General features: G+C 38.0%; 1 protein-coding gene across 10 annotated transcripts in view; it reads right to left on the bottom strand.

Annotated features, from left to right (window-relative positions):
• Positions 1 to 13,122, bottom strand: part of ctnnd2b (catenin (cadherin-associated protein), delta 2b) — a 119,744-nt gene that overhangs the window by 58,048 nt on the left and 48,574 nt on the right. For all 10 annotated transcript variants that reach the window (XM_068341162.1, XM_068341164.1, XM_068341166.1 and 7 more), the window contains one exon: positions 683 to 717. In XM_068341162.1, coding sequence (XP_068197263.1) covers positions 683 to 717 — 35 coding nt within the window. The remainder of the gene's footprint in view (positions 1 to 682; positions 718 to 13,122) is intronic.

Here is a 13,122-nt window from a genome sequence, read left to right as displayed (position 1 = left end):
TTCTGTTGCTATCCGAGGCGTCATGCTAAATTTATTCTCACCCTCGCCAGTCAAGAGTAATTTTAAATCCACTTGATCCAGAAGTGATGAGCTTTTAATGGTTATAAATGATGATGGCGTTATCAAAAGGTCCGATCGGTGTGTGGGGGAAAAGAGAGTTTCCTTTCAGACAACAATTTTAAAGTCTTTCTGGGGAGTCGTCAGGCTTCAGTGCAACAGACGGATGATGATGGCAGACACTTAGAGCCTTCACTGTAACCTATTTGTGCCTCTTCGTTAGCAGGGGTCATCGCCACTGCTCTCGCACAATCAATCTACCCCAACATGCCACACTTTTGAAGGAGGGAGAGAGGAAGACCTGAGTGGCGGGGGGGGGGTGTCTTCAGCTAAATGAGGTGGTGAACCCAGAGAGCTGTCGTCTTTTGACTTTCAAATCATAGAGAGGCCTTCTAATTGATTCTTGTCCTTCTCTCCAAATTAAACTAAGTTATAACAATTAACTCGAAGCACAGTTTGACCTTTACTTCTCCGAACAAGTGAAGACAGAGTTATTTCTTTTAGTTTTTAGTGTAAATAGTGATAAGGGTTGATCATTTTAAACATGTCACCAATGGGATTACATCCAAATATCGTGGATGCTGGATAACAGACTGTACTGACAGCATTTGAAAAGAAACATTACCTTGGTGGTTCCAGCGGAATTTCTCCTCTGCAGAACTGCAAAAGAAAAATAACCAAAAGAAAACAGGATTAAAAACAAGAACATAAATGAATTTTGTTATTTTTTTTGTTTGTGTGCTGGAGGGACATTTTCATAAATAGCAGCTTAAAATTCCGTGAATTATTTTATCCTGTTCAAAAAGCACAATAACACAGGAATACCATGGGAAATGCTGGGTTTTATATCGTCTGATGAAAGTCTCTCATCTACATTTCAACTTTTCCATGTTTATCTTTCTTCAGGGAATGGTAACATGGCCCTGGGGTTTTCTAAAATTATTTATTTGAAAGAAGAGACGCTTAACAAAATCAATAAGAATCCATATTTCAAAATATACTGATGTCAAGGCAAAACAGGATCATTTTTCTGAAATATCTCTTTGAGAGAAATAGAAATTAATTTTTTTCCTCTCATAGGAAAAATATCAGTTAAAACAAAGGCCTTTGGAATTAAATAGATCTGAAAGAGTTGTAAGAAGTTGGACATCATTTGAAAGTATATACTCTGCTAAAACTGCTGTGACACGCTGTAGTGACAATAGGAAATGCAGAGTATATTACTCCTTAATCTCAACCATGAGGACAAGATGAATCTTTCTTTTTTTTTTTTCGATTTCAGAGACAGTTCTGTAACGAGTTGTACTGACAAACAGGAAACACTTGGCTCATTCACTAATAACACAATACGGAGAAAAAATTTATTAGGTAGATTAATACAGTCTGCTTTCGCATGCAAATACAACTAATTTAATATTTCAGCAGAACTCATGACTGAATTGTGGCACGAAGCAATCACAGCTCAAAATATCTCCTTTTATCCAGAAAGTCACTTACAGCAATTATTAAACCTAATGAACTGAATCTTCATTTATAAAGCCTTATAAACAGCTCATCAAATTTACTGTTCAACTATGTATTTGAATCATCATGGTTTGCTGCACTTTCTGGGCTTTAATACACTATTTACTGCAATACTAGGTACAGAGGATAATAAAAGAAATCCCCACATCCAACCCGTAGAGACGTTTAAAAAAAGCAGGATCTGGTAAAGAATAATATGAGAATAAAGGCTGCAGTAGCCAATATTTTCAGATGTTGATACAAACTACATGTGTAGTGCTAGTCAGGGTGTTTCCTGCTGTTGGAGCACCTCTGACATATGTTCAATAATGTTTACTGCAATAGAAGCACATGTGTGATTTTTTTTCCCCCTCTGCTGCAGGTTTTCCTACCTGTTTGCAACAGGACATGTAATTAATACGTCTCTAAGACCATTTCTCAGATGATCACGCAGCTGATTGGGCATGCCATGAGCCCCAATCTCTACTTTTCATTTAAAATGTTACTGGGGGTGAAAACTTGACTAGATAAGGCTGGTTAGGGCTGGTCACTAGATGATCTCTGCAGCTTAGATGTCTGTTTTTAACCATGGTAACCAGCACAGTATCTTGTTTAGCCCAACAGGTGAACATTCTGCCAGGATACTACAGAACACTATAAATAATCCAACATGAACCACCCCACTACCGCCAATGAGGCCATGACAGGTAATAATAATTGCAATCATAGTAGATTAGTGCAGTTTATTCTAATAATGAAGTAATCACGCTCTCTGGTTGGTTCGGTCATTTGTCTGATTGATTGATAGCTTAACTTTTATCAATTAATTACAATTAATGTTTTTGTAGAACTGAATTTCACAAAAAGGGATATTATATTGTTCCAACTATTATAACTACACATTAAATTGCAAGGTGGATCTGCTCTTTTTTTGTCTCTAACTTCAGTTAAACCAAGATAGATTATTCTTCCCAACTAATCTGCTGTTCGTAGTTTTCAATGTGAGTATTGCTAATCAGTTTCAAATACTTGCTGATGAATATTGGGTGGAGATTTTTTTTTTTCCAGTATTAGTGTATGATTCAAAATTGTATGATATTCTCCATCTCTGTAATCCCAATCCTCCGTCGCTAACAGCAATGAGTTTTCACTCTGTGAACACAGAACAGATGCTAATAAATCATTCCATTGATTACCTCCATTCTATTAAGTGTGTGTGGGGGGGGGGGGGCACGGTAAATATTAATCGAACTCTCTCTTAGGGAAAGCACACTCCTCATTTATCAAGCATTATTATAACAAACAATACACCCCCACACATGTGTATACACACACACACACACACACATAACAGCAAACCACATTTGCACACACACACAAATACATTTTACTGAGCAGCATTTTCATATCAGGCGTACACCTGAAGCAGGATGATGGGAGAGTCAATACTTTGTAAAAGGGTCTGCCCTTTTACAAAGACCCAACAATGAATTATTTTCCTAGCGTCAAAAATGTAATCGTATTCTTTTCAAATTGCTTGGGATGAAGATAAATGTAAGATTAGAAGCCTTGTTGGAAACTAAAAGAGACCAGATGATGCTGTCAACAAGCAGTTGTATTGACAGGGAGTGGAGCTGGAATATAAAATAGAGCAGAGGTCCGGCAGAGGTCCGACTGAAATAAAGGAACGTGTTCATAAAGTCAGGGGAGATCAGAACAGAGGAGGAAAGACCGGATGAGACTGAAGGAAGGCAGGACTGGGCAGATCGACAAATTTAATGTGTCAATGTTTGCAGGTACAACATCAACTTCAGCAAAGTTATGACAAAGTACAACTGAGGAAAATGTAACGAAAACAGAAATATATTAAAAGTTGGAAAAGTCTAGCAGTCTAGTTTGGATTAGAAAAGTCAGGGCAATCACCAACTCTTTAAAATTTTCATCTTGATAAAAATACCGGTGGATATATCTGACAATCTGTCCAATCAGTTGAATAGTTGTTGAGTTGTTTCATTAAAGAAATTTCAACCTCCTGGTGTGGCAATAAGGAAAGCGTCTTCACCTGACCTTTATCTGATGGAGTTCATGAACCTCTCCCATCTATACCTCCTCCCCTTCACCCCCCCGCCCCCACACACACACACACACACACACACACACACACACACACACACACACACACACACACACACACACACACACACACACACACACACACACACACACACACACACACACACCAGCAGCATCGCTCGTCCTGGTGAATCTAATCAGGCTTCAACTAAAACAGCTTATTGACCTCATGGCTCAGGAAACACCATTAATGTTTTTAATGTTTTCTTTTTCTCCATTCAATCTCTATAGTAGGGTGTAATTAGTGAACGGAGGGAGGGCTAACTGATGGCATGATCAACTCGCCCGCTGCAGGTCGAGCTCTGGCATGGCACTTCATCACTGCTAATGATATAATGCAGTGTGCCTGTAGCTGCAGGTGTGTGTGTGTGTTTTGTTTTTTTCAAATTCATGATGATTTTAAAATGCCACCGGCTTAAAACTGAAGCATGGAAAGTTACGGAAATTATTATTAAGCCTTTATTTCAGTAAAAGTAGACATAAAATCACTTTTCTTCTGTCATATGTAGTAATAAACTAGTTATTGATAAAGTTATTGATCCAGTCTGATCAATCATTACTAAGTTGATATTCAGAGATCCAGCTCGTGCTGAATATCGTCTTTGTTTGTCTTTGGTGTTCAAGTGAAAGTACATGGCAAGATAATGGTGAGCTATATCTGCAGTAAAAAGAAAGTTTGGTAAAAAGCCCTTAATTGTAATACTTGAGCCCAGTTGTGTCATTTTGGGTTAAAAGCATCATTTGGTAAATGTGTTATTTTCAGCTTGATAAAAGGCCAGATGGGAAGTGTAGTGCTCTGCAATTTTAAATGATGAAACCCTGTTGAACATTTTGATCTGCTATCATCAGCTGCATTCTGTGTGCGTTTTGGTAATTTGGTGTTATTCCGAAAGAAAATCAGCCAATATCACGAATCAAACCACTGCTGACCGACAACCTTTCCTGACCTACCCACCACAAGGTTGGAGTGAGAGACAGAAAATGATACACAAACTGAGAGAAGAGATATTAGAAGAGTAGAAAATTATACAAGAGAGGGATAAAATGAGAAGAAAGAAAAGACGAGTCAGATTATGAGAGGGAGAGAAAGAGATGTCTGCTAAATCCATTGATGGAGACTTAAAATAATGAATGCCAAAGATAGCAGTTGAAATACTGATATTTTACCCACTCAATAAACACAATTTGAACCCAGTCCAAAAAATACATCTATTGTCATGCCCTGCAATTTTGTGTCTAGCCCTCTTGTAGATAAGAGCTTTCAGATAATGAAGCCACCTATGATGGAAGAAAAGTACAAAGGTAAAAGAAGGTCCTTCACCTCTTTGGAAACATTTGGAAACAGTTGCTAATTTAAATACTTTACATTAGAAGTGTGTTAATATAATACAGATCTCATTTCATGCACATTGTATTCATAGTGACTTTTATCTGCTACAGTTTTATCCAGTGCAATCTCATATTCGGATTTCAACTGAAGCGCATTTTTGTAAATCTCGTATCTATCAAAATTTTTAAAAAGCAGGATTAAAGCAGCAACATAAAATTGAATAGATGAAGATAGGAATATAGGAAGGCTTTAAAAGCTTGATTAAAAAAGGTGTGTCTTTAATCTTCTTTGAAAAATAGCAACAGTCTCTGCAGTCCCGAGGCCCTCCAGTAGGTTGTTCCACAGGTGGGTTCCACCATGGGTTTTTGTTCTAGGTTTTGGTCAGAGGATCTCAGGATCCACCAGGGTTGATACGATAGAAGTAGATCAAATAAAGAGGGTGCAAGGCCGTTAAGACATTTAAAAATCAGTAAAAGAATCTAAGAAATGATCCTAAATCTATACATCTGTAATATAAGCGACGGGAGATTTAAAAAAAACATGCTTTAGCACCACCAGGCACAACTCCGGTATGTTCTTTAGATGATAAATAAAACTACCTTTGTTATATTTTTAATATGTAGACTAAAATTTAACTGAGTCAAAAATCACAGCTAAATTTCTTTCTGACTGTGTTGGTTTAAGATCCCGTAAGTTTCTGTCTCTGACCTTCGGGACCTATAACTAAAACCTCAGTTTTTATTTTCTTTATTTTTTCTCTTTTTGTTCTGGATATACCTGATAGATTAGATAGATAGATAGATTAGTTATTTAATTTTGACAAGTAGTTGTGCTTTTCTGTCGTCTAACACCAAGACATTTAACTAGCTATGGGTTGTTTGGCTGAGTTCTCGTACATCTAATTGTTTCTCATTAAAACTACATAAATCCCTGTAGACATAGAGATGATTGCAGGGTGTCTGACTGACTTGAGTGCATCTTTCATTTAAGCAATATTTAATTTACCGGTAGTTAAATTTTTAATGTATATTTTTCTCCAAGTCACTATATAGGAATGTAGGCACACCTGCTCTAAACAGATGTCGTTCATTTTCATAATCTTATTACAACCTATAGTACTAAACATTGAACCTCCTAATTTCTATTTCCCCAGATGGGTCAGTAATGGGCTACATGTTCTATTTACAATAGACATTGTTATTAGTGTCTCCTTTTACATGTTGCTTGCCTCTGATGTCCAAATGTTGGTAAAAAATACATAAATCCAAAAAAGATTCATGGAACTATCTGAAAACTTGAGATAGGAGAAGAGTCCCTTCCTGAAGCGAGTTTAAGTCTTAATCACAGGTGAGGCAAGATGGAATGTGAAATCAATAGTCGAATCGGTGTGGCATCCATAGTGATGCAGTCGCACTACCGGTCTGTGGTGAGCCACAAGGCAAAACTCTACATTTACCACTCTGTCAAGACAAGACAAGCAGCATCAAGACTCCCATCATTCACTGGTTGATCACAGGAGGAACGTTTGTAGTCACATGGACAACAAGCCATGCAGACGTTCAGCTACCTTTAATGCCTCAGACAATGAAACTTTTGGGAATCACAAATACCCCTGATCCTGGATTTCAGTCTAGCATACTGCATGTTGTCAAGGGGTACTGGCTAGGCATCAAGCAAATTACCTCTCCTATCATCTGTAACTATCCGTCACAAAAATAGATCTAGTTGGTCCCTTTGTGCCTCTCTAGAGTGTGCATTGAAATAGAAGCTACATCTTTTCCCAATGCACAACAAAGAGAAAGAGATTTGTTGAAAAAAAAAGAAGTCTTTCTTCCCTGAAACACATCACACACTCTGGGTAATGGCACCAATATCAATGTAAGAAAATGAAGACATGCCGAATGGAACTCACCCCAGGCTGAATTTGCTGCTATGCCAGCGGCAGCAACACTATCAGTCAGGGGGGAAAGAACAGACTCATCCCAGAATATCTCTTGTGGACCTTTAATTATGTCCTGAGTTGGTGCTCTGCAACTGTACGCTTTATCTTACCTGGTCACATGAGTTTTACCTAATTGCATATTTTTTTGGAACAATGGATAACTGTTGCTGCTTTGTCCAGGTACTATCTGACTCGGCTCTATCTCATATCTCAAGAGAGGACTGAATTCAATGGCCTGAAAATGTCAGCAGCCTCAGATACATGCTGAAAACTACCTCGAACAGTAGGGCCATGTAGAGCATAGTCTAACGAGAGAGAAAAAAGACAAACCCACAGTTTGTAGTCAACCAGAATGCAGTGCAGGATGGGGAAAAAAAAGGTCTAAAATCAATTTTAGGGCAAACGATGAACATGATAGACACATGCTTTTATTTATTTATCCATTTATTTCCCCTCAGGAATTGCTACAGGCCAAGACTGAGCTAAAAGAGACTATCTAAGTACCTGACTGATTTATATTTTGGCAGTTTTGGTAATAATGAATACAAAATAAAGGAAAACAGACGCTGGAGGCAAAAACTGATTTAAAAAAAAATCAAAACAAATTTCCTTTTTGTTTCAACCAGATAAAATCTTGGAGAGTAGAAGTGAGATCTACAGTATGTATTTGCTGTTTGCACGTTATTAACAGTGTGACCGAGTCAGACATGTTGAAAAGGACTGCCTTCCCATGTAGAACACCTATACATATTCAGTGAGGTAAAAGTGGCGAAGGAAAGCAATCAAAATTTAAGCTTTGTTTAGCTGTGCAAATTAAGCCCTGCTTGTTGCCTACAGCACTACAGGAGATAGCAATCACCCAAAGAAACTCCGCTAAATGAATGCAGTGCTGTGTCTGGCTGAGACAGATAATATTTTTCTTTAAATTCTGTTCTTCTTGAACAAAAAGCTCAACGCAAGTTGCCAACTGGAGCTAGCTCAGTAAATAATAAAATGTACCAGTCTCATCTGGTCTGATGCACAAGAATTCAGGTGAGGTTGGGTCGAGCTTCATTTTCCTCCCATCTGCCTTGTAGACGTAGAGAATCACAAGACCCTTTGAAGCAAGTGATTAAAGCACAGCAGGACCATTATGGTTACGCTATCCACATGCCCCAAACAAAAGGACAGAAAGAGAGGCAGAAGCAGAGGTCTCATGTGACCCAGAAAATTGGTCAGATTGACTCCCTGCTCTGCCAGTGTAGGAAGCAGCCATTTTGACTTGAGGCCAGAAGTTAAATGAGAAGCGAGTGGGAAGACATGTTGGTTCTCTGTGTGAGACCAGCCGGTCTTTCCAGAAAGCCCCACAGACAGTGTCTACACACATCAACCATACCTTTGTTTCTTAGCAGAGAAATGAACCGGGTGTCGGGTTTTTTCTGGCCTCATCAATCGGTGTGGAAGTCTCAAAGAGATGTGGGTGGAAATATTTCTTGACAAAAACATGATCAGGCTTTGAAACCTGAGAGCGGCACCCTGCTTTCAACAGGAGTTTATGATTTGTCTTATAATGAAAGGAGTACTTCAATTCTGTCAGTCACCATGGACACATGCTGACATCCTGGCATCTGGTCTTGATGTAACAAATAACACTAAATCACAGGAGGAAAATAAACCCCCACATTGGTGCAGTAGTACCTTAAGATATGAGCCGTGCTCCAGGACACCATTTCTAGTTGGCGGATGGATACAAAATGAGCTAAGACCGGATCTCCTTCTTTACCACATGTTGGTGGATGGATACATCAATGAGACCGGATCTCGTTGTCATTGGTGGAGTAAAGACAAAGCACGTGTGTTTTTGTGACTTTTGCGTTTCTTTTCATATTTTATCATTGTTTACGGAACTTATATATAATTATGTTCTGGTAATGTATTCATGGGGAAATATGTGGGGGGGGGGTTTCACAATTTAGGGGGTTTGGGGATTTTTTGCAAGACTGAAATGGATTAAAATGATTTGTTATTTTAAATGGGGAACTGTTGGACTTGACGAGTTGTTTGACTTACAAGCTCAATCACAGAATGGTTTAAACTCATATCTCAAGGTACTACTGTACAATTAGGGTCAGTTTCTGCAGGAAATGTATTTACTCAAAGCTTCTATCTAACTTAAACCTCCATAAAAGCAACATACAACAGCCCTGGTGACCAGACACTGTGTTCAGCCAGGCTATTTTGGTAGCCATTGTGCTAGTAAGGGACGCTGTGTGTGTTTCCTCCCTCCAAATTGACATGCTGTGACTACACTCCCTCGCTAGATGTCAAATCAATTTTGTGGGGTTGAACTTGGCCTGTTGCACACCCCTACTGTACACACATACTACCAGAAGCTGAGTGCCAGGCCTCCTTATCGGCATTGATCAGATGGAGCCAAGCCGCTGCACCGGATGGCAGACGTCCAGGACTGAATTAAGGAAAACATCAGTTTGTAGCCAAAAGGTGCAGATGATCATTTCTCGTTGTGCTGCTACAGCCGACTCCCAGGTGTGCTATTTGAAACGGTGAGGACAGCATCGAAGGAATTAATTAAGGTTTGCAGTTCATCTCATGGCGACTGTTTTACTTTGATTCTACTGTCTCTGTAGCTTCCCGAGGTTGTGTGTGTTCGATTAGACAAATCTTACAATCATCAATATGACATCGACTAAAGGTGTCAGTCGAATCAAACTTATTTTACAGCTTTAGATTTCAATGACATCAAAGTTACATTTCTCTGCAGCTCAAACAAAAAATAATCAGATTTATTATAATGCAGTAAACATACTAAGATGCTGAATGGACGACAGTTTGTACAGTTTGCGTCATGGAGTTTGTCACTTTGAGGAATGAATCTGAATCTTTGGTAACAATGGTGGCCGTGTGGGTATTTGTGACACTGTTCTTGTGCATGTTCACTATATAGTGCATCATATGTTAGTTTTTGACACAGAGTTAAGCCACATGGATACAATTTCATGTGGAGCCGTGAGGTTACTTGTATCATCCATGCAATCTCTTTGATTATAGTATTTTGATTATTGGTGCATCACTTTAGTGCTCTAATCAACACCTCTGACACTCTATGAGACCACGCCAAAATAAAAACAAGAAGTTTTCCTAGCATAAACGATTTATATTTGAAAACCTGATGTTTTTTTGTCCAAAACATTCCATTAGCAGCTTTGCATTACAATTCTCCCATAGCTTGAGTACTTCACAAACATTTTTCAAGACAGCGTGAATATTTATCAGTGTGTTAAGCACATGTTTACGTGTCTGCATGCAAAATCTGTGTGTGTGTGTGTGTGTGTGTGTGTGTGTGTGTGTGTGTGTGTGTGTGTGTGTGCACGAATGTTTGTGACTGTGTAGTAAGAAGGCTTTCACTGTGACAGATCTGCCTCCGTTCTACTGGCAGTTCAATAATATAGTTGCAGATGACACTGACAGCACACACACACACACACACACACACACACACACACACACACGCACACACACACACACATATCCATGGCCCAGTGTGACAGCCAACGCCTGTCTGTGATGGTGGAGGATATTAGGCTTATCGAGAGAGTCTGGTTCTCTGACTGACTCATCCTAACTGAGAGTGTGTTTGCGCGTATTTGCAGGATAGCGGGTTAAAGGGGCTTAACGTGAGAATACATCTCATGGCCCCCAAGTCCCACCCCTTCCTTTCCCCGTTGGCTCATCTTGTTATTCCCTCAGTCAGCTTCCCTTCCAGCGCTGCATCCACGCTATCTCTGTCCTCTTCCAACCCTCTGTCTTTTCTCTGCTTCCCTCCCACTGATTTCTGTCTCGTTTTCTCTTTAATTCTGTCCCAAATGATAGACGTCATTATTGTGACAGGTTTGGAATGACTTTAGAGAAACATGCCCAACAAGAATTTGAGGCAAACTCTGTTGTGTTGACTGGTGTGTGAATTGATTATTGAGTGTGGTTTACTTGAAGACAGTCTTTTATAGTTAGAATTTGCAATCACTCATTTTTACCAAGTTTTCATTGTTACATTAAAATTTTTTAATGTATTTCAGTTGCTGCATTATATGCTGTGTATACAGTATATACTGTATATATACAGTATAATGCAGCAACTGAAATATATATATATATATACTGTATATATATATACTGTATATATATATATACTGTATGTATATATGTATGTGTGTGTATGTATATATATATATATATATATATATATATATATATATATATATATATATATATATATATATACTGTATATATACGGTATATATATATATATACCGTATATATATGCAGTAAATCAATTACACCTACTACAATCTCCCTAATGGTCCCTGGGCTGTTTGGTAATCCAGCCTTGCCTGTCCTAAAGTAAACTAACAATAAGTACAAGAAAGAACATTCACTCCTCTACAGAAAAATAAATAAATAAGAATAATAATTTTCTCCTTTCAGTCTTGCGGCTGAAATCAGATTGTGTGAAATTGTAATGAGTGAACAGATAAATAAAACCTGGCATCAAATCATTGTACACAAGTGTGAAACAAAGAGGCATCACTGTGCAGCACCAGGATTTTTGAAAACTTAGATTGATGAAGCAGATTAATTTTAACAGAGCTGTTTCCATGTTTCCTGTCTCAGCCCCCCACCCCTCTACCCCGTCCACCTGGTCATCAGTGAGAGCAGTGACCTTCTCTATATTCATCTCCACTGCTCTGCATTCCCTTCTGATGACTGTTGTGTAGAGTTTGGTATGCATCACATCTGATGAAGTTATTAAAGGTGTAAATCTTTTCCTCCTCTTCCTCCCTTGTATTTTCTTTCTCAAATCAGCAGAGTGCAATAAAATAATCATGATGAAGGCAGTCTCCTCCGGATCGTCTCTGGAGATTTCAAAAATTACCATCCTTAGCTTCATGATCAAACAAGTCACTTTCATTATCATTTTCATTGTATTTCGATCATTATGTGCTAAGACGTAAATATAGTTTACAATCATTGATTATTGCTTTAATTATAATGGAATTCAACAGCCCTGTAATGTAAGAAAAAAAAATAAAACAGTAAATATCACAGATGCACGATGTTCCACTGGAGTGTGCATGACTACTATGAAGACATTTGCTCCTTTCAGAGCACTGGCATTGATAGGATGTGTAATGTGGTACCAGATGATGGGCATGATAGAAAAGAAGTAAAAATAGTCCCAAAAAAATGGATTTGAATGTGCTGAAACTGAAACAGCAACATGGATAAATGTAGACTTTTTAGAAATCACCAGGTGAGTAATTAAATTTAAAGTACGCTACTGTATGGAACACATACCTCCGTCTAAACAGTCCTAAAAATGTGTTTAGCTTGTCTGACCCATGCCTTATGATAATTATTCAAAACCAAATGTTGAAAATACCCTGTATAGAAATGTTTAAGTGGTCTTAATATTCTTATATTATATTATAATATAATCTTATATTATATTAATATTCTTAATATATCCGGGGGGTTTTTTTTGCTTTTTTCAAATTAACACCAAAAGTTAACTGGTTCTCCTCTATAACAAATCAAATAAATAGACAATCGATCAATATAACCAACCAACCAAACATCCAACAACTCCCCTACGTAATTAACCACCAATGGCAGAACTAAAAAATTAAAAGAATCAAATTAAATTGAGAAGATTAATGACACACTTAGTTGTTAAAGAATCCTCCATTCACAACAAAACAGAACATTAACAAAAGAAGACTAATAAACATAGATATTACGTTTATGGCCATAGCAAACATTTTGTGTTATTATTCATATGAAATCCCTTATAATAAACCTATTTCATAATTGCTGTCCATTCTGACAGTAAAGCGAGCTGTCTAAACTTCTCACATGTTAATGTTATTAATTTTCCCAGATTGTGCCGTAATCCATGGAAATGAGAGTCTCTCTCTCTATAAAACAAATTCTGTGTATAATTGCAGTAAAACATAAAACTGTCCTTGGAACAGTTTTCAGTCATGACAAAGCTGTTGCACAAATTCAATCAAAGTCACCAGAGCTGCTCCTCTAAACACATCCCTCTGCTTGTCTCTCTGATCCTCTGTTCTCATCTCGTCCAATGCTCCAAGTCCACTA

The sequence above is a fragment of the Antennarius striatus genome, chromosome 18 (assembly GCF_040054535.1).
Source record: "Antennarius striatus isolate MH-2024 chromosome 18, ASM4005453v1, whole genome shotgun sequence".
NCBI lineage: Eukaryota > Metazoa > Chordata > Actinopteri > Lophiiformes > Antennariidae > Antennarius > Antennarius striatus.
The sequence above is the reverse complement of the archived record's forward strand: the minus strand, read 5'-3'. Positions and strand labels throughout refer to the sequence as shown.